General features: G+C 57.6%; 2 protein-coding genes across 4 annotated transcripts; both read left to right on the top strand.

The window, feature by feature from the left end:
• Positions 1-361: 361 nt before the first annotated feature.
• On the top strand, positions 362-6,784 carry MEN1 (menin 1). Of its 3 annotated transcripts, none has more exons than XM_081153460.1 (10): positions 362-596; positions 991-1,451; positions 2,359-2,567; positions 2,776-2,904; positions 3,192-3,232; positions 3,306-3,393; positions 4,029-4,165; positions 4,594-4,729; positions 5,181-5,345; positions 5,555-6,784. In XM_081153460.1, coding segments are annotated over exons 1-10 (1,851 nt in total). In that variant the 5' UTR covers positions 362-594; the 3' UTR covers positions 6,038-6,784. The 3 variants fall into 3 exon arrangements, with proteins under 3 accessions (XP_081009586.1, XP_081009584.1, XP_081009585.1); XM_081153458.1 differs by having other exon boundaries at positions 370-608; XM_081153459.1 differs by having other exon boundaries at positions 376-485.
• Positions 6,785-7,077: 293 nt separating this feature from the next.
• MAP4K2 (mitogen-activated protein kinase kinase kinase kinase 2) lies at positions 7,078-19,408 on the top strand. Its single transcript, XM_081153415.1, has 32 exons — positions 7,078-7,235; positions 7,360-7,417; positions 7,657-7,747; positions 7,834-7,898; positions 8,144-8,199; positions 8,506-8,553; positions 8,635-8,677; positions 9,063-9,135; positions 9,215-9,346; positions 9,423-9,485; positions 9,862-9,943; positions 10,035-10,142; positions 10,572-10,650; positions 10,855-10,913; positions 11,541-11,584; positions 11,670-11,708; positions 11,800-11,833; positions 11,960-12,065; positions 12,148-12,236; positions 12,318-12,359; positions 12,447-12,531; positions 12,626-12,705; positions 12,793-12,853; positions 12,939-13,056; positions 16,856-16,914; positions 16,995-17,098; positions 17,199-17,376; positions 18,091-18,159; positions 18,283-18,369; positions 18,570-18,640; positions 18,746-18,801; positions 18,909-19,408. The coding sequence occupies exons 1-32, from the start codon at positions 7,140-7,142 to the stop codon at positions 18,994-18,996; spliced, it is 2,463 nt and encodes an 820-aa protein (XP_081009541.1). The 5' UTR covers positions 7,078-7,139; the 3' UTR covers positions 18,997-19,408.
• Positions 19,409-20,755: the final 1,347 nt, after the last annotated feature.

The following is a 20,755-nucleotide window of genomic DNA, read 5'->3' as shown; positions in this document are numbered from 1 at the left end:
AGCACTGCATTCTTCTTTCACCTTATTACAAACAACTGCAAAGCCTCTTTCGGTGTTCCTCTGTGCACATGCGTTCGAGTTTCCTCATGGGCAGAACTGGGGAAGAATTGCTAGACAGAGAATAGGCACGTTTACGTGTTAATGGAGACCAAAAATGTCCAGCTGAAGTGGCTGAACACATTTACACCCCAGCAGCATTTGAAAGCACCCGTTTTCCTCACGTCTCACCGACAGGTGATAATCCGCAAAAGCGCAGCGACAGCCTGAGGGTGCCCGGTCACTTTCCGGACCACATCTCCCAGGGTGCACTGCGGCCCCTGGGCTACCTGGTTGCGTAGAATGGAATGACCAATCCCTGAGAACCTCAGCGAGGCGGTGCTGCCTCCGCTCCTCACCTACCTCTGGGGCGCCCGGAGCAGCGACTACCACTCCCATAAGCCACAGTGGACTGACGCCGCCGGCCACCATTTCGAGGCCCGGCAGGGGTAGGAGAGGGCCCGGGATCCCGCTTCCCGGCAGGCAGTGCGGCCCAAGGGGCGGAACTCCATTTCCCAGCAGGCTCCAGGCGGTGGGCGCCGCGGTGCCTTGTGTGGGATGTAAGCGCGGAGGTGGGCGCGGGGGACCGAAGCCAGGACTCTTCTTGGGATTTGGGGGGCTTGTCCAGAGGGTGCCTTCCGGACGGACTCTAGGGCCTGGGGATACTGTCGCAGAGAGGGATCGGGGTGGCCATTGGCGTCCCTCAGCGGGGTTCCAGGGGCGACCCCCATTGGGGCCGGGGCTCCTGGGGTTGTGGGGGACGAGGAGGCCCTACAGCCTTGGCTGAGGGGGTCTCATCAACGCAAGAGCAGACGAGTGGAGGGTGCAGGGTGCGGGGAAGCAAGGGATTGTGTGTGTGTCTGTGTGTGGGAGGGTGTTGGAACCTTAGAGAAGCCTGGGAAGGGGCTCCCTGGCCGTGCCCGGCCGACTCTCCCTCTCCCGGCTCGCCCGCAGGCCGAGGCCCGCCGCCATGGGGCTGAAGGCCGCCCAGAAGACTCTGTTCCCGCTACGCTCGATAGACGACGTGGTGCGCCTGTTCGCAGCCGAGCTGGGCCGAGAGGAGCCGGACCTGGTGCTCCTATCCTTGGTACTGGGCTTCGTGGAGCATTTCCTAGCTGTCAACCGCGTCATCCCCACCAATGTGCCCGAGCTCACCTTCCAGCCCAGCCCCGCGCCCGACCCTCCTGGCGGCCTTACCTACTTCCCAGTTGCTGACCTATCCATCATCGCTGCGCTCTATGCACGCTTCACCGCCCAGATCCGAGGTGCCGTCGACCTGTCTCTGTACCCTCGAGAGGGGGGTGTCTCCAGCCGCGAGCTGGTGAAAAAGGTCTCCGATGTCATCTGGAACAGCCTTAGCCGCTCCTACTTCAAGGATCGGGCCCATATCCAATCCCTCTTCAGCTTCATCACAGGTTGGAGCCCCACAGGTGGCAAGGGGCAAGAATCCTGTCTCACCTGACAACCTTGGCCCACCTCTTCACAACACATGGTTTACAGAGCCTTTTTGAGACCTGTAAGCCTTGTGAGGTGGGGCAGGTGTCAATCCCCCCCCCCCCCCTTGCAGTTAGGAATACCGAAGCCCAGAGAGGGGAAGTGATGTGCCAAAGTCACACAGAATGGCAAGGCTGGGACTAGACCCCAGTCACTTGGCTCCAAATCCATTAACCATCCTCTGCCCCCTCAGCACTCCTATCCCAGCCAGTGAGCAACTCTAGGAGTCCTACAGCCCAGCATGAGGCACAGAGGGCAGCAGTAGATTTGGGGGGTGAGGAGCCAAAGTCCAGCTATGTTTGAGACAATTAAATGAAATATCTATGAAAATGCTTTGAAAGTGAACAGACCAGGGGCTTCACTTCCTGGTGATAGCTTAAGGCTCAGATTTGCAAAGATCTTTTTTTGCTCCAAGCCCAGTTGACTAGCAATCACATCCTGGAGGACCATTTGAGAAGGAATTTGAGGCTGCTTCTGAGCTTAACAGGAAAAAAAGTGCAGAGATAAATTAGGAGTATTTGCCAGTGGGTGTGTGAAAGAAAGAGGAGTCTCCTGGTCCTATTTTTGCCCATTTTGTTATAACTGATAACAAACTTTCCGGAACTAGGAAGATCCAAGAAAGTCCATTGTTAATAGGAGATGTAAATGGGGAGGGAGAGGTTTTGTACACATAGGAGGAAGGGGATAGAGGAGTGATGGAGAAGGGTCTGGGGTTTGGGCACAGGCTGGGAGGTGCCAGTGGGAGGGAACATGGCCAGTCACTACCTAGCCCCCTTCCTCTAGGCCAGAGCTGAGAGGATCTTCTTTCATTACCTCCCCCTTCCATAGGCACCAAACTGGACAGCTCCGGTGTGGCCTTTGCTGTGGTGGGGGCCTGCCAGGCTCTGGGTCTCCGGGATGTCCACCTGGCCTTGTCTGAGGACCATGCCTGGGTTGTGTTTGGGCCCAATGGAGAGCAGACAGCTGAGGTCACCTGGCATGGCAAAGGCAATGAGGACCGAAGGGGCCAGACAGTCAACGCTGGTGTGGCTGAGCGGGTATTGCCTCCTCCCCCTGCTCCCTTCACACTCCTAGCCCAAGCCACCCAAGGGGCTGGCTTTGCTTTCCTGAGCCACACTCCCCTCTTCCCATCACCACTTATATATGTCAGGAAGGGGACACAGGAGGGCCCCTTTCCTGGCTGTCATTCCCTGGAGTAGGCACAGGTGGGCCATGATGAGACATCTGGTCTTGTCCTCTCCCAAGAGCTGGCTGTACCTAAAAGGATCATACATGCGCTGTGACCGCAAGATGGAGGTGGCATTTATGGTGTGCGCCATCAACCCTTCCATTGACCTGCACACCGACTCCCTGGAGCTGCTGCAGCTGCAGCAGGTGAGGTGTGCCCTTGGGACCCTGGGCAGGGGCACTTTCCCTCCCTGAGTTTCAACTTACCCTTTTGCAACATGGTTAAGAATTCCTGGCCTGGCCTTTCTCAGGGCTCTTGGGAGAGTGGTATTAAAGACATGAAAGGGCTTTGACTCCAATAAGGGGCTAGTTTCTAAATTCTGGCCCTTCCCACTTGATGGGAGATCCCTTTTGGTGTTGGACCTCACCTCTGCCTGGTAGACTAAGGACTTCTCCCCCATCCCCCCAACTCATACTTCTCTTTTGGCCTCTAGAAGCTGCTCTGGCTGCTCTATGACTTGGGACATCTGGAAAGGTCAGTAGGGGGAAGTGGCCAGGCTGGGCCTTTGAGGGCTGGGTGGCAACCTGGACTCATGACCTTTTTCCAGGTACCCCATGGCGCTGGGGAACCTGGCAGATCTGGAGGAGCTGGAGCCCACCCCTGGCCGGCCAGACCCACTCACCCTCTACCACAAGGTGGGGACATCTCAGGAGGGTACAGAAGGGAAACCCAACAGTGGCTGGGGTTCCCTTCTACCTAGGAACTGGGAGGGGGCAGGTGAGAGAAGAACTTTGTATGCATTCGGAGTTATCACTCATTTTGTATTTACCATGTACATATGCAGTGCTGAGGGGCATTCTGGGAGTGTCAGAGCCTGGATTTGTCCTTTTCTGCTGCCTCTCATTGTCCTTCTTGGAGTGTAATAGATGTTACAATTGGGAGCACTGAGGAGGGGGTGTTAACTTGGTGGGGCTAGGGGTAGAAGGGACATTGGGCTGGGCTCGGAAGGCTTTGGCGTTTGTGTAGGAGTGTGTTGGAAAGCCTGGGAAAGGGACATGCCCTGAGCTTGCCAGTTGGACCGCTCCCCTTCCCTAGTCCTTGTTCTGTGGGGGTCTCCACTCGCTGCATTCTGGCCCAGGCCTCAGCAGGCAGTTCTGCAGACCTGAAGGAGCAACTGGTAGAGGGGATGGCAGGGGGTAGAGGTGGAACTGAAGATGGGACTCTCTGGGATCTTGCCTGTTTCACCTTCTGGGTGTGATCTGATGGGACTTTCCTGCCAAATGGTACAGCTGGGGGCTGCCTCCCTGAGGGCCCTCTGCTCTATCCCTAGGGCATTGCCTCAGCCAAGACTTACTACCGGGATGAGCACATCTACCCCTACATGTACCTGGCTGGCTACCATTGTCGCAACCGCAATGTGCGTGAAGCCCTGCAGGCCTGGGCGGACACGGCCACTGTCATCCAGGAGTGAGGATCCCCCCACTAGGGTCTTAGCCCATCCTTTGTTCCTCTTCCACCCAATATCCAATCACCCTTATCCAATAGTGAGTTCTGGGTCCCAAGCCCCACTCCTCCCTCTATTCTGTAGGCAGCCAAGGCTACTCTCTACCCAGGAGGTAGGGATCCCTGATGAGGGCCTCACACCTTTCCCTCCTCCCCCTCTTCCTCCTAATTGCCAACCACCATCATCCAGCAGTATACCTTGCCCCCCCTGCCCCATGCTTCCCTCCTCACTCTTGCTCAGGGCTGGTACAGACATCATTATTTTGCAGTGAGGACTTTACTCACCTGGGCCCTAGATGATCCAGGAAAAGAAACCTGGGCTCCATCCCCCACCAGGCCCCTGGGGGTACCCACCATGGCTGAGGCCCCACAGTTCCCTATTGCTCTCACAGCTACAACTACTGCCGAGAAGATGAAGAGATCTACAAGGAGTTCTTTGAAGTAGCCAATGATGTCATCCCCAACCTGCTGAAGGAGGCAGCTAGCCTGCTGGAGGCTGGCGAGGAGCGGCCAGGGGAGCAGACCCAGGTGAAGGGCTCTACCTGTGTCCACCTTCCCACCTAATCAGGGTTCCCAGTCACAGGATATGGGGACTGCATGAGGAAGGTGGCCCACCACAGAGCTTTGTTCCGTTCATCAGTAGCCAAGGTCCTGGGCCAGGGTTTCAGGGAGCTGAGGGTCTTTGAGGGGTTTCTCCCCTATTCCTTTGGGTAAAGGGGGTAAAGCCCATCTCTTTCATGGCCAGGGCTCCCTATTCAATTGAGGGGGGTGGGATGGAGATAAGGAATGGTTCTCCCTTTTTTCCAAGTCCTGGCTAAGGATTGGTTTTATAAAAGGAAGGAGGTTCTAAGAATTCTCTCCCCCTATGCTCACCTCTTCTGGAGCCAGCGCTCTTTGCTTGGACAAGGGGCCTGGCCTGTGCCCTGTGATAAGGGGTGAGTAGGGTTCTGATCTGTGCCCTCCTTTCCCCCTTGCCCAGGGCACCCAGAGCCAGGGGTCTGCTCTCCATGACCCAGAGTGCTTCGCTCATCTGCTTCGGTTCTACGATGGCATCTGCAAGTGGGAAGAAGGCAGTCCCACGCCTGTGCTGCACGTGGGCTGGGCCACCTTCCTTGTGCAGTCCCTAGGTCGTTTCGAAGGACAGGTGAGGGGCAGCTGCACAGGTCTGAGGAAGACAGGTGGTGGCAGCAGCTATAGAGGAGCCAGAGCCTTTGTGGCCCTGAAGGGGATCTGCTCATCCCCTCTGGGTGCATATGAGACTGAGGCCTCAAAATGATGGCCAAGGCTGGGTCCCGGGGATCCAGCCACTGGGTTGCAGCCTTTCCCTCAGCTTGCGCTCCCTGTCCCGCCCAGGTGCGGCAGAAGGTGCGAATCGTGAGCCGAGAGTCAGAGGCGGCTGAGGCGGAGGAGCCCTGGGGTGAGGAAGCCCGGGAAGGCCGGCGGAGAGGCCCCCGGAGGGAGTCCAAGCCCGAAGAGCCACCGCCGCCCAAAAAGCCGGCGCTGGACAAGGGCCCAGGCGCCGGGCAGGGCATGGTGCCAGGACCCCCCCGGAAGCCCCCAGCCACAGTCCTGAGCACTGCCCGTGGCCCGGAAGGCGGCAGCACAGCTCCAGCGCCTGCGCCTGCTGCGTCGCCGCCACCGGAGGGTCCAGTGCTCACTTTCCAGAGCGAGAAGATGAAGGGCATGAAGGAGCTGCTGGTGGCCACCAAGATCAACTCGAGCGCCATCAAGCTGCAGCTCACTGCGCAATCCCAAGTGCAGATGAAAAAGCAGAAGGTGTCTACACCCAGCGACTACACTCTTTCCTTCCTTAAGCGGCAGCGCAAGGGCCTCTGAACTGTGCACTAAGACTCCCTGTCAGCGCACGGGAGCTGGCCCTCAGTCCCTATTGGCTCTTAGTCCGGTTCGAGGCCGTCCAGGAGCCCAGGCTCCACTCCAGACAGTGGAGCCTAGCCTGCCTCCAGGCCTCACCCCTACCTGAAATTGAGCCTCGGGTACCCGGGTCCCAGAGTCAGTCTCTACCCCAGCGCTCGTCATTGGAATATAGATCTCATCCCCCAGCATCCCAGCTGGCCAATTGAAACCTCACCTGGGCCCCATAAATGTCCAATCACAGGAAACTCAGACCCCACCTCCGAACCCAGGTTCTAACCAGTGTTGCTCTGGGTAGCTCTCAGCCCGTGGGGCTGAAGTTTCACCCTAAACTCTAGATGCGCAGGTCCCGCCTCCAGCCTGGAGAACATTTCCTCCCTTGGGAATCTAAACCCCCTACCCCAAAGAATTTAAAAGGGGGGGCTTCCAGAATTTGGAACCCTAGCTTCCTCCCCTCCCTATCCCACGAGTCCCGGATATGTAACTTATCCAGCCTGTGTGAATCCTGAGCTCCGCCTCCTTCCTGACCAACTGGCTCCAGATCAGAGCAGACCTCTCTCCTGACCCTCTGGGAACCTTCCCTAGGTCCCGCCCCTCTCAGGGGACCCCGGAGGAAATCTGCAGGGGTTTGCGAGTGGGTGAGGGGAACCTGATCTCTGTTTTGTACATAGATTTATTTTTCAGTTCCAAGGAAGATGAATACATTTTGTAAAAAAAGTACATGTCTGTGTTTCATCTGGGAATTTGAGGGGGCGGGGGTGGAGCGCCCTTTTTCCTCAGCCTTCGGGCTCGCAGGGAACCGGTGGCTGGCTCAAGGACCTCGGCCCGGTCGGCTCCGCGGGGCTGCGGGGCTTCCCCTTCCCGCCGAGGGCCTGTCCCGTGGGCGCCTCCTCCCGGCCGGGCGGCGGGGCATCCCCCGCCAGTCCCCGCCCCAGGTCCCGGCCCCGCCCCCGCGGCCTCCGAGCCACCGGCGCCCGCCCGGCCCCGCCCCGCCCCGCGCCGCCCAGCGCCGGCTCCGGCTCCGCAGCTTGCGTCCGCCAGCCCGCCGGCCCGCCGGCGCCGGGCCATGGCGCTGCTGCGGGATGTGTCGCTGCAGGATCCGCGGGACCGCTTCGAGCTGCTGCAGCGCGTGGGGGCTGGGACCTATGGCGACGTCTATAAGGTGCGCCGGGCGGCTGGACGGGCGGGAGAGTGGCCAGGAGGATGCCCGCTCCGCGCCCTGTCGCGGGATCCAGCCCCCAGCCCCGCCCCCTCCTCATGCTGTTTCTCCCCCTCTGCCCCAATAGGCCCGCGACACGGTCACATCCGAACTGGCCGCAGTCAAGATAGTCAAGCTAGACCCAGGTGAGGGCCCGGGGCCAGGGCCTCTGCGCTGAAGGAAGGGCAGAGCGCCTGGCTGCGTGGTGTGAGGGAGGAGAGTTGACACTTCCGAGACCCCCTGAGAGGCAGTTCCTAGGAGGTGTTGTCTCCTGGCACCTGTCTGGCCTGGAGGGAGGAAGAACTCTATGCTCATTTGCAGATGAGGGCACTGAGTTAGGGTGATCTCTCTGAGGTCCCCCCTCCCCATGCCCTGTGCTCCCCAGGGGACGACATCAGCTCCCTCCAGCAGGAAATCACTATACTGCGTGAGTGCCACCACCCCAATGTGGTGGCCTACATTGGCAGCTATCTCAGGTGAGGCTGCCTTATCTCCCTGCCCACTCTCAGGCAGCCCCCATGTTACCCTGCCATGTGCCCACCTCAGCTCTCTGTTCCCCCAGGAATGACCGCTTGTGGATCTGCATGGAGTTCTGTGGAGGGGGGTCCCTGCAGGAGATTTACCATGGTGAGGGCCAGGACTCCAGGCCCCAGAGGGCCACAGCCTTCTTCCCCCCCTCTACCCCAACATGTGCCAGGAAGGGAGGGCTGGGGCCCAAGCCTACCTCACTGACTGTGTGACCTTGAGAAAAATACTACCTTTCTCTGGGCTCTGTATACCAGACTGCCTGGTTTTTCCTTGACCCAGGGTGGCCTGGGAGGGTCAGCTTATCCCCCAGACCACCGTGCCAGCTCTCACCCCTTCCATTTCAGCCACCGGGCCCCTGGAGGAAAGGCAGATTGCCTACGTCTGCCGAGAGGCACTGAAGGTAGCTAGGCCCATGAGGCTGCTCACACCCCCAGTCTCCCTGCTGTGGGCAGGGAGCCCAGCTGGCCAGTGCATGGGGGGGTGGAGTGCCTCAAGCAGGGCTGGCCTGAGGGGCTGTGGGTCCTGGGAGAAGGGGCCCCAGCCCTGGTGCCGGAAGCAGCCCATTTCCCTCTTGGCTCAGTCACTTCCTGTTTGGGGAGAGGGGAGGAGGAAGCGGCTTGGGTGGGGGGCCCAGTCCTCAGAGAGAGTTCAGGAAAGGTGGGATGGTGCTGGGTAGCTGCTCTCAGGGTCTCCTCTTTGTCCCCAGGGGCTGCACCACCTGCATTCTCAGGGGAAGATCCACAGAGATATCAAGGTAGGGGTCTGGCCTGGGCACTGGGGAGGGAGGAGATTCTCAGAAACACCAGATTGGACTCTCTCTTCTCCATTCCTGCAGGGAGCCAACCTTCTCCTCACCCTCCAGGGAGATGTCAAGCTGGGTCAGTACCCTGGGGACACAATCAGGGTGAAGGTTCTGTGGGAGCTCCTGGAAATCTTAGAGCCTGCATTCAAGTGCTGGGTGTCCTTGGGCAAATCACTTTACAGCGCGGGCCTCAGTTTCCCCATTGAGAAAAGTAGAAGAGTCCTCCCTTCCCACTAGAAGTTGGATGTGGTTGGATCTGTATGGAGTCCAACATCTGATCTGGCACTTGGTCAGAGATTGAAGGTGGTTGACCCTTCCCAGGAGGGGGACCTTAGCAGTTGTAGCTGAACTTAGTCGGCCTGTTTTCTGAGCCCTGCCAGGTGCATCCTGAGTCTGAACCTTAGAGGTGGGTGGGGCTTGGCAGTCAGAGGGCGGGTGAGAGTAGCTCTTTCTCTCTGCAGCTGACTTTGGGGTGTCAGGCGAGCTGACGGCATCTGTGGCTAAGAGGAGATCTTTCATTGGGACTCCATACTGGTGAGGCTGCATCTCCAGTTGAGGGAGAAGGGGCCACAGGTGGGGCACCTGGCCATCCCATTTGTGACCCCTTCTCTAGGATGGCCCCGGAGGTGGCTGCTGTGGAGCGCAAAGGTGGCTACAACGAGCTGTGTGACGTCTGGGCCCTGGGCATCACAGCCATTGAGCTGGGCGAGCTGCAGCCCCCTCTATTCCACCTGCACCCCATGAGGTCAGCTGAAAACTTGCCCCTTGCCTGACCCCTGGGGCCTGTTGACCTGCAACTCCTGACCTTTTGCCCTCCATAGGGCCTTGATGCTCATGTCCAAGAGCAGCTTCCAGCCGCCCAAGCTAAGGGACAAGACTCACTGGTGAGGGCTCATGTCCCTTGCTGGGGCCCCCTTTTCAGCAGTCTTCATGGGAGTCGAGGAGCCATCTGCCAATTCCCAGGGTGTAGCCTCAAGAGCCCTGACTGACCTCTCTGGTATTCTGCAGACCCATCTGTGGGAGGGGCCTGGGCCCCACCTCTGGGCCCATGACTGGTGTGGACAGGGAAGAAGGGCAGGTGGTTGTTGGAGGAGCCTCCATGTTGCAACAGCAGTATTGCTCAGGCCAGCTGCTCTTGGCCTCTGGCTGGCTCCTTCCTGGGCAGGCCCAGCAGACTCCTCTGGAGTGGCGGCAAGGGGCAGTTGGCAGGATGGCCTACGTGAGGGCTAACTTGGGTCTGGGGGCTCTTATGCCCACCAGGACCCAGAATTTCCACCACTTCCTCAAGCTGGCCTTGACCAAGAACCCCAAGAAGAGGCCAACAGCAGAGAAGCTTCTACAGGTGGGAGGCAGGGGGTGGGGCAGTGGGCTCAGTGCTTGAAAGCAGGCGCCTGGGGGCCAGCGACCATCCTGAGCTCTCCTCAATCCTCCAGCACCCATTCACAACGCAACAGCTCCCTCGGGCTCTCCTCACGCAGCTGTTGGACAAGGCCAATGACCCCCACCTGGGCACCCTCTCCCCAGAAGACTGTGATCTAGAGGTGAGTGAGTGGAGCTGGGGAATTGAGTCTTGGCCTGACCTGGTTGGGAATGCAGAGGTGACTAGGTCAAGGTCCCTTTAACTTGAATATTTCCAGCACAGGGAGCTTCCCTCCAGGTGAACCACCCATTAGGAATCTTCCCTGAGCCAGCCTTGCCTCCCTGTACTGCCTTTTGATAGGTTCTTGCCCTTGGCTCAGGCTGACCATGACCCTCACTCAGCCATCTTCTGCTTTATGATCTTTGGCCAGTTATTTGCCTCTGTGTGCTGGTTTTCTCATTTGCGAAATAAGGGTGCCATTTAATCTCACAATAATCTCAGAAGGTTATGAAAATAAATACTTGGATGTGTGTAAAGCACATTGGATGTGGTGTGCGGTGGGTGTGAGGTGAGTGCTTGGTGTGTGTCCACTGTTTGTGTTCTCTCTTAGACTTATGACATGTTTCCAGACACCATTCACTCCCGGGGTCAGCATGGCCAGGCTGAGAGGACCCCCTCAGAGATCCAGTGTGAGTCAGTGGGGTGGGGGGCTGTGTGTGTGGATTTGGTGGGGCTGGGTGTGTGGATTTGGTGGGTGGGGCTATGTGTGTGGATTGGGTGGGGGGACTGTGTGTGTGTGGTTTGTTTTGGGGGCTGTATATGAATTTGGTATGAGTGTGAGGGTTAAGTCCTGAGTCTTCATCCCCTCTAACCTGTGTATGCTGGGCCCCCAGTTCACCAGGTGAAATTCGGCGCTCCACGCAGGAAGGAAACGGACCCACTAAATGAGCCGGTGAGGGGCTGGCTGTGTAGGAAGGGTGGTGTGAGGGGTGGGCTAGGGGGCTATGCTGGAGGTTGAGCATCTCGAATCAAAGGGTCTTTGAAGCACTGGCCCTTGGGCCTGGGAAAGCTGTCCAAGCAGGCTTGTCCCACCCAGGGACTTGGAAGGCTGGGGGCTCTTCCTGGGCCAAGTCCTTCTGGACAGTCATCTGGAAGGTGGCAAGGTGACTATACCTTTAGAAAAAGTGCACCTGTTACACGCCTGGACCCCCACCCCACCCTGTTCAGCACGTTTGTTTCTCTCTGCCTGGGCCTCCTGGACTGACTGCAGCAGGCCCTTTGTCACTGGCTGGCTGACTCATGCCTCTGCTCTCTCACTGTCTCTCATTATCAGCATCTCGTCACTCCCACAGTCTCAGTCTCTGCCTTACTCTCTCGCTATCTCTGTTATTCTCTGCGGTTTTTCTGTCTCTTTCACAATCTCTTTGCCTCTCGTTGTCTTCCTCTCTCTCTCACAAGTCTTTTGCCTATTACTGTCTCACTTTCCATCTATCTTTTCTCTCTTCCATAACCTCTTGGTCACCCTCTCACATTGCCTTTCTGTCTCTCTCCCCATCTTTCTGACTTGGTTTCCCCACAGTGGGAAGAGGAGTGGACACTGCTGGGAAAGGAGGAGCTGAGTGGGTGAGTGAGGGAGAGGAAAGCTGCAGGGGAGGGTTTAGGGGCTGCAGAAAAGGCTGAGCTCTGACCCCTTCCCCTCCCTGCCCAGGAGCCTGCTGCAGTCAGTCCAGGAGGCCCTGGAGGAAAGGTGAGGGGCTGGGCCTGAGGAGGCAAGGGGCAGCCAGGCCCGGGACCAGTCACATCTCATACTTCATTTCCCTCTGATTTGTGCACCTTAGGAGCCTGACCATCCGGCCAGTCCTGGAACTCCAGGTGCGGACTGGAGGGAAGCTGGAGCTGGGGATGGGGGAAAGTGCTGTAGAGGGTGCAGTTGGGGTGGGACCAGGTTACAAGGTGACCTGCTATCAGCTGGGCTGGGCCCCCTGACCCTCTCGCCAGGAGCTGGACTCTCCAGATGATGCCATAGGAACCATCAAGCGGGCCCCGTTCTTGGGGCCATCCCCACATAAGCCTCCAGCTGAGGACCCTCTGTCTAGCCCCCCAGGTGAGTCCCAGGCTCAGGGGACCAGGAGGCAGGCCCAGGGTGGGGGCTAGGCCTGGAATTTACACTGGGTCTCTGCTTGCAGGAACCCCACCCCAGCCTCTCCCAGGCCCTGATAGCCCCCCACCTCTCCCCACCGCCTGGGCCACCGTGAAGCACCGAGGGGATCCTGAGGTAAGGGGGTGCTACAGAGGGACTGGGGAGATAGGAGGCCAGGGGTATCACATTGACTCTGACTCCTCCCTTCCCTCCCAGAGATCATCTTGCCATGGGCTCCCCCCAACCCCCAAGGTGCACGTAAGTGTCTGCCCCGCCGCCCTGCAGCCCCTACCGCCCCACCAGCCACTGCCTCTGTGCTTCCTTATCAGCCTCTTACCTCCCCAGATGGGTGCCTGCTTCTCCAAGGTCTTTAATGGCTGTCCCCTGAGGATCCACGCTGCTGTCACCTGGATTCACCCTGTCACCCGGGGTAGGCCGAGGGCAGGGAGGAAGCAGGAGCCTGGGAATCCCCAGCTTGGGCCAGGGCACATGACTGACCTCTGACCCCGTGCCCAAACTTGCAGATCAGTTCCTGGTGGTGGGGGCTGAGGAAGGCATCTACACCCTCAACCTGCATGAACTGCACGAGGATACACTGGAGAAGGTGAGGCCCAGCTGGCTGAGGAGGGCAGAGGGCCTTGGGGGGCCTGGGGTCTGACTGCCTGTCTACCTGTCACTCTGTGGCCTGCAGTTGATTTCACACCGCTGCGCCTGGCTGTACTGTGTGAATAATGTGCTGCTGTCACTCTCAGGTACAAATTGGGGCAGCCAGGGGGGCAGGGGTGCATACTGCCCACCAGCACACTCTCTGAGCCCCCCTCTCTCCCTCCTTGGCAGGGAAATCCTCGCACATCTGGTCCCATGACCTCCCAGGCCTATTTGAGCAGCGGCGACTACAGCAGCAGGTTCCCCTCTCCATCCCCACCAACCGCCTCACCCAGCGCATCATCCCCAGGTCGGGGACCCTGGGGGAGCCTGGATGTGCAGGGGAGAGGGGTGTAGGGGGAGGCAGAGGGGCCGTCAGAGCTGGACTCTGGCCTTGCTCGTTACTGGGACCTTAGATCTTAGACATGTTGTGATCTTAGACACGTCACTATGCCTCTCTGAGCCCCAGTTTCCTCATCTGTCACTGCAGTTGACTCCCCTCCCCTTGACCCCAGGCCTGTTGGGAGGCAAGAAGGAAGTAGTGGATGTGAAACTGCTTTGCAAATTGTGGGAGTTGTGGTTCTTAGGATGGGGGGCAAATATTTACTGAGCATTTAGTATGTGCTAGGCTTTAGGCTGGGCTTGAGTCAGCCCCTGAGCTGAACTGGAGGGAGAGGAGGGAGAGCTGGGAGGGGAGGGGAAGCCTCAAAAAGGGCAGGTGAGCTCGTGGAGTTTGGAAGTGCATAGCAGTCTGCCAGGCACTTAGGAACAGCCTTCCAGGCAGAGGGAAGAGCAAGTGTGAATCAGGTTGGGACTGGGGAGTTACAAGGTGTTTGGCCTTCGGGAGGAGGGCGGAGCAGCCTGTGAGGAAGCTGCACAGGTGGCAGAGCGCTCCCTTTGATGCCAGGCCCAGGATTTGGGCTTTATCCAACTGGCAGCAGTGCTGTGAGCATTTTAGAAGGACCCTTGTATGCCAATCAGGAGTCTTCCTGTGACAGGCGATTCAACTCACTGGCTTAAGTACAAAAGGGAATTTAATGGCTCATGTAGCTGAACGTCAGGAGAAGGGTTAGCTTCAGGCCCAGCTGGATCCAGGCGTAAATGGCATCAGGAATCTTCGTGCATCCCTTGGCTCCCTTTTCCTCTTATCACCTTCATTCTCACATATGCTTTCCGATCAGTTGCCCACAGTTCCAGGTCAGCATTCTACTACCTAAAACCCTGTGGAACCAGAACTTCTATTTCCAAGTAATTTCCACAAAAGTCTGGGGACCAATTCCCTCCCTCTCTCTCTCTCTCTCTTTTTGATTTGGGGGCCAATTCTCATTGGTCTAGCTGAGGCCGATGCCCACCCCTGAGCCATCACTGGGCCAGGGGATGATGCACTGGGCGGGGGGGGGGGCAGGCCTACCTCACATGCCCTCTCCTGGAGCTGGGGGAGGAAGAAAGGGACTCGACTGGACGGATGAAAACAAGAGGTGTAGCTGGCAGGCTCTGGTGATAGGGAAGGATGAGTTGGTGGGAGAGGCTGAGGGCACCTGGAAAGGTGGAGGCCAGTGTAGTGACCCAAGGTGGGGATTAGTCTAGGGGATGGTGAGAACAGGAGAGACTGGAGAAATGTTGAGAAAGTGGGATTGACAGGATTTGGGGACAGGCCAGAGTGAGTGGGAGGGAGGGGGAGGGGTGGGTAGACCTCCAGAGGAGCAGACTGTGTTGTGCGTTTTGTGAGGTGCTGGGAGTTGTCCAAGGTAGAAGAGTCCCTCGTTCACTCAGCACCTAGAATGTGCCAGGCAGTGGGCTGGGGCATGAAATACATCTGTGAACTAAAGAGACCCTTGTGTTCTCCAGACTTTCTTGTTGAGAAAGAAGGACAACGTAAAAAAGTAGTATATTCTGTATTGATGCATAGAGGGAGTGCTACATGAAGAGGGGAAGGAGGGCCAGGAGGTGTTGGGCATGGACTGTGGGGTTTGTTTTTTTAACATATTTTTAATTCATTTTAGAGAGAGGAAGGGAGAGGGAGGGAGAGAGAGAGAAACATCAATGATGAGAGTCATTGGTCAGCTGCCTCCTGCACGCCCCCCTGCTGGGGATCAAGCCCACAACCCGGGCCTGTGCCCTGACCAGGAGTCGAACCACAGTCTCCTGGATCCTAGATTGATGCTCAACTGCTGAGCTATGCCAGCTGGGCTGGACTGTGGTTTTAAACAACAGGTGGTCAGGAAGGACCTCGCTGAGACTGCTGTTTGATCATAGACTTGGAGGAGGTGATGGAGCAAACCTTGTGGGTATCTGGGGGAAAGGCATCTCAGGGGAGTAGACGTTAGTGCAAAGGTCCTGGGGCAGGAGTCAGCCTGACCTGTTTGAGGTCCAGTAAGGAGGCTGGTGTGGACCAGCAGATGAATTAAGAGCAAGATGATCTGGAAGGGCCCCGTGGTCACAGTGAGGCCTCTGGCTTTGACTCACAGATGCCTGAGGGCCACTGTAGAGTTGTGTGGACTGAGGTTCTCATGGAATTGCTCTGGCTTTTGTGTTGAGAATAGACTAGAGGGATGAGGGTGGAAGCAGGAGACCTGTCAGGAGGCTGGTGAAATAATCACATGGGAGTTGCAGCTTGGGTGAGGGTAGCAGTGAAGGAAGTGATAAATGGTCGGATTCTGGTTTTATTTTGAAAGTGGAACCAACAGGATTTCCTGACAGTTGGTGGATGGAAGAGAAAGAGGAGTCAAGGATGACGCCAAGGTTCCTGGCCTAGGCAACGGGAAGGATGGAGCTGTCATCAGCTCTGGGTGGAGCAGAATTCAGTGTTGTCACATTGAGTTTGAGATATGCAAGTGGGACCTCTGTCAGAGTGAGGCGGAGTTCCAAGGGGGGGGGTGGCTAGGCTGTGGGCTTAGATGTTGTTATGACCATGTAGGTGGTGGAAGCCCGTGGGCCAGGCGGGGAGGCCAGGCCAGTGGCTACACTAGCTGGGGAGATGGCCTTCCTGCATTGGGCTCACTCAAGGACCACATCTGGAGCCCCCGGCCTTAGGGCTTCCTGACTCAGTCCCCAAGCCAGTCTTTGCTTTGGCCCGGGACTTGCAGGAAAAAGGCCTATCAGAGCCCCAACAATTCACAGGCAGCTTTGAGTGTGTGTCTGGAAAATCACGGAGTCACAGCATCCACTTCAGATATAAAGAGCGGAGAACCAGAATTGCTTGGAGAAAAAAATCAAATACAAAAATATCTGCTAAAGGCCAATTGGGGAAGAGAATGGCAGGAACAAGGGGAGAGATAACGAGGACAGGGCAGAGAGAGAAAGACAGGCACACAGGTGGGCATTGGCTTCTTCGGCAGGGCCCACATCCTGGCAGGGGCACAGACGGTCACTGGGAGGAGGTGGTAGGGGTGCTGACATGTAGCCCTGTTGCCCAGAGGAAGAAACAGTCTCAGAAAGTCCCTTGGGGGTTTGGGGAACAGCCAGTAACCAAGGCAAGGGCCCCACTTCTTCCCAGGCACCAAAGTGAGCCAGCCACTGGCCATTTGCCTTTTTCTTGCCTTTTTCTTAATTTCTGAGCCCATTTGCCCATCCATGACACGGGTCATGTGGGGCAGGGATGGGCTGTGAGCACTCTGGCTGCCTGGTGGAGCTGGAGCCTGCATCAGCGCCTGGCCCCTTCATGCTCTTGTCTCTTCATTCATTTCTCCATTTTCAGTGACTAAGCTAGCCCTTTGTAAGAGCATGCGATGTGCCAGGCTCTGCTGTATTAACTCACTGAATCCTCATTGGGACTCTGTGAGGTGGGTGGCCCTGTTATCCCATTCTACAGATGAGGAAATCGAGGCATGAAGAGGTTAAGTGACTTGCTCAAGGTCACACAGAGGTAATTCTGAGATCTAAACCCTTGGAATGATCAGAGACTCCAGGCTGTAGAGGTGGGTGCTGGAGCCACAAGACCAGCTTCAGATCCCATGCTTTTCACAGCTGTTACACAGCAAGGTGCTTTGCTTTTCTGAGCCTTAGTCTCTTACCTAAGGTGGAGATGATAGTACCCACCTCTTAGGGCTCTGCGGGGCCCTCACCTGTGGATGGCACCTGTGATGCATGCCCTGATTGTTACCCTGCAGGCGCTTTGCCCTGTCCACCAAGATTCCTGACACCAAAGGTTGCCTGCAGTGTCGTGTGGGTAAGAACTGGGCTGGATGGGACCAGAAAGGGGTTTTGGTGCAGGCCCGGCCCAGTCCCCACTGCCTGCCTCTCTTGCAGTGCGGAACCCCTACACAGGCAGCACCTTCCTGCTGGCTGCCCTGCCCACCAGTCTGCTCCTGCTGCAGTGGTATGAGCCGCTACAGAAGTTCCTGCTGCTGAAGGTGTGGGGCGGGGGGGGGGGTGAGGCCAAGGGGATCCCCCAGTGGGTGGCAGGGGGATTGGGGGAAGACATGAAGATCTGAGCACCCCTGCTGCCTCCAGAACTTCTCCAGCCCCTTGCCCAGTCCAGCAGCGATGCTGGAGCCACTGGTCCTGGATGGAAAGGAGCTACCGCAGGTGTGTGTGGGGGCCGAGGGCCCTGAGGGGCCTGGCTGCCGTGTCCTGTTCCATGTCCTGCCCCTGGAGGCCGGTCTGACACCTGATGTACTCATACCACCTGGTAAGCAGGAGGGCTGGGTTGCCGTGTGTGTGTGTGTGTGTGTGTGTGTGTGTACACACACACACACACACACACACACAGAAACCTTGAGGGCCAGCCTCCCTTCAGCTGGGCTCCGGTAAAAGATTTCATTAGATCAAAGGGCTCAGCAGCAAGAAAAAACTGACCAACACTGCAGGGGCTGCAGGAACAGAGCCAGACTGGGCAAAGTGGGTTCTGGAGGCTCCATTCTGAACAAGGAAGCAGGACACTGGGTGTTGGGACAGCTCACGGGAGCAGAGTGAGTGGCAGTGGGTAAAGGAGAAGAGACAGTGCACTGAACTGAAGCCCTGTTGTGCCCCAGGCCCTGAGCCAGGGGTCTAACGAACAGGATTTCATCCTCAGTCCTCACAATGGCCCTGCAAGGGTAGCATCATCATGCCTGTGTTATGAATGAGGAAACCGAGGCTCAGATTCAAGGTCACACAGCGACTGAGTCCCAAAGCCTGGTTCTCCGGACTCCAGAGCCCCTGTCCTCCCCCAGCTCCCTGTGAGCCTGAGGAAGGGTCACTGCCTCTGAGCCTCAGTTCCCTAGCTGTGCAGTGAGATTCTGACCTGCCAGGTTGGAAGAATGAAATACATTTGTGGCCAAGGGCTGCCGGTAGCATGTCCCCATGTCCTCCTCTTGGGGCAACAACAGGGTTGGTGGCTCATGTTTCCCTTCTCTGCCTATAGAGGGGCTCCCAGGCTCGGCCCAGCAGGTGATCCAGGTGGACAGGGACACAGTTCTAGTCTGCTTTGACCGTGAGTGCCTCTGGGGTTAAGGCTTCGGACAGTGGAGGGTGGGGATGGTGAGGGAAGCCATCTGGGTCATCTCCCCAGAAGGGAGCCACCCCTTCCCTGCCCACCAGCCCTCTCCCTGTGCAGGCTGCGTGAGGATTGTCAACCTGCTGGGCGAGCCTACAGCCACACTGGCTCCTGTGCTGACTTTTGACTTCCCCATTGAGACTGTGGGTGAGTGAGGCAGACAGAGGTAGGGGTGGGAGTATCCCGGGCCTTTCCGCTGGCAGCAGGACAAGAAGTCAGGTCCCCTAGGCCCTCTTAAGAGCCATCCTGGTCACCTGTGGTACACAAGATCTGGGCCTAGGGCGTGGCTGGTGAAGCCAACATCTTCAGGGCAGGCGCAGGACTCATAGCAGCCCTGCCCCTCCTAGTGTGTCTGCAGGACAGCGTGCTAGCCTTCTGGAGCCATGGAATGCAAGGCCGCAGCCTGGACACCAATGAGGTGAGTGGGGCTCAGGAACGGGAACCTGGCTGCCCTTTACTCAGTGGTCTCTGCCTCTTAGGAGAGGACCCGCTGGGGTAGCCTCAGTGTCCCTTTTCTTCTCAGGTGACCCAAGAGATCACAGATGAGACGAGAGTCTTCCGAGTGCTTGGGGCCCACAGGTAGGACATGGTGCCCTGGCCTCCCTTTCAGATGCCCTCAAGGCCAGATGGATGTGCCCAAGCGTGGTCCCGCCTTGCTTACATCCGCCTCTCTCCCGCCCCTCCAGAGACATCATCCTTGAAAGCATTCCCACCGACAACCCTGGGGCTCACAGCAACCTCTACATTCTCACGGGCCATCAGAGCAGTTACTGAGCAGTCCAGGCCTAGCCAGTGGCACCCTCCCCCCATGCCTTAGCTGCAGTCCATTTTAGGCAAAGGGGCCCCTCCCAGATCAGTGGAGCCCAGGCCCCAGCTCTGCTGGGCCAAAAAGCAGTAATAATCCTGAGAAGTTTTGGGTTGTGGAGGGGAGGAGAGCCCTTTCCACACCCCTGCAATAACTGGACCAGAGGAAGCTGCTGTCACCTCCCCCTCCCCTTCCAGCAGCCCAGGCCCTAGTGCCCCGTGGCAGAGGCCCTGGGTAGGGTGGGGGCAGGCCTTGGGTGATCCATTCCATTTTGTTCCACATTTCCTTTCCATTCTTCCTGCCAAAAGCCTGCCCCTGCACCCTGTCTGGGAACATATTTAAAAGAGAGAACTATATTGGTATTAAAGCTGGTTTGATTTTATTCCACTGGTCCTTGTGGGTCGGGGGGGAGCTGAGCCCACTGCCTCATTTTCCTTCTCCACCCCCTCCCTCCAGCACATCTTTCTGTGGCACCAGTGCTGAGGATGCACCATGGAAGGGAAGGCCCCCAGTGTTGTGGTGGCTCCCTCATGGGGGTGCCAAGCATCAGTAATGGGGAGGTCAGTGTTCCCAGAAGGCACCTCGGGACACTGTCTTTCTGGGTTCCCTTGCTCAGGATGAGCCCTTAGCTTTGTAGTGTGGCCAAGGGGTCTTGTATATGGGAGTCCCTTCAATAAAGGGACTCTCATCTGGGGCAGCCCTGCCCCATATAGGATCTTACCAGGCAGCCAGGGTCCAGGAGGGGCCAGCCAAGGACTGCTCCACCCAGCCCCAGGGAGGCCTCTGGAGATAGCCTGCCATGACCTGTATTTCCTGCCCACTCCTGGGGCTGCCTCCCTGCCTCCCACCTGCTGCCTAGGTATCAGTGTGCTAGGTCAGGCCAGACCTACTGAATGCGGACACCATCATCAGGCTAAACTCTAGTCAGATTAGCCTGAGTCCATTTAACAAGTATTCCCCAAAGGGCTTCCTCAGTGCCAGGCCCTGGGCTCACAGAGGGGCCACTACCAAAATGTGGACCAGCCTCAAGTGAGGGAAGCTGTTCTTGCTGGAGCCTGCACCTTGAGGGCACATCCATCCATCCAAGGCTGCATTGTCATTTGCCCAGGTTTCCCAATTAGAGGGCTCCCTACCCTAGAGAGCCTCCTATTGCCCCAGGCACTGACCAGGCGGCTCTTGACCAGAGCCTTTGGGCAAGTGAGGCCAAGGACATAAGATGGCAACTGGCCTCGAAGGAGGGGTTTGGTGCATAGGCAGGACCAGGACTGCAGGGGGTGGGGAGGCCCTGGGTCTGGGGAAGAGTTTGGCCCAACCAACTCCCTCTGATATTCAAGGCAAGTGTTAAGAAGAACTTCTCTACACCTGGTGGGCTGTTGAGAAATATTTGATGAGTGAGTGGTGGGTAGATGGCAGCTTATGTGAAGAGCCTACAGCAGTCCAGTCCTTAGGGCTCCAGGCAATCCATGGGTGTCATATTGTCCCCTTGTCCACACTCTAGCAGAGCCCTAGGTGCTCTGACTTCTAGTGACTGGGTTTCTCAGCTGAAATGGGGGTCAGACCAGAAGACGCAGCCCCTGTGCACTGGGCACTCTTGGCTGTGTCCTGAGACCCAAAGGAGAGTGAGAGGGACCTTCCAAGTTCTAAAGGTTTGTCTGCCCCTGCTTAGAGAGCATTTGATAGGCCAGATGGTGGGGTGACAGGGATATGCTTCCTAACTTTCAATTTTCT

The sequence above is a fragment of the Miniopterus schreibersii genome (assembly GCF_964146895.1).
Source record: "Miniopterus schreibersii genome assembly, chromosome: 12".
Lineage (NCBI taxonomy): Eukaryota > Metazoa > Chordata > Mammalia > Chiroptera > Miniopteridae > Miniopterus > Miniopterus schreibersii.
The sequence above is the reverse complement of the archived record's forward strand: the minus strand, read 5'-3'. Positions and strand labels throughout refer to the sequence as shown.

What these genes read in the sequence shown, in the direction of transcription:
- MEN1 (XM_081153460.1), top strand. An exon ending in ACGGCCACTGTCATCCAGGA is followed by an intron (nt 4,166 to 4,593) that starts GTGAGGATCCCC and finishes TTGCTCTCACAG; the next exon opens with CTACAACTACTGCCGAGAAG. An exon ending in TAGGTCGTTTCGAAGGACAG is followed by an intron (nt 5,346 to 5,554) that starts GTGAGGGGCAGC and finishes TGTCCCGCCCAG; the next exon opens with GTGCGGCAGAAGGTGCGAAT.
- MAP4K2 (XM_081153415.1), top strand. Translation starts at nt 7,140, where the DNA reads ATGGCGCTGCTGCGGGATGTGTCGCTGCAGGATCCGCGGGACCGCTTC. An exon ending in CAGCAGAGAAGCTTCTACAG is followed by an intron (nt 9,944 to 10,034) that starts GTGGGAGGCAGG and finishes TCAATCCTCCAG; the next exon opens with CACCCATTCACAACGCAACA. An exon ending in CCCTCTGTCTAGCCCCCCAG is followed by an intron (nt 12,066 to 12,147) that starts GTGAGTCCCAGG and finishes CTCTGCTTGCAG; the next exon opens with GAACCCCACCCCAGCCTCTC.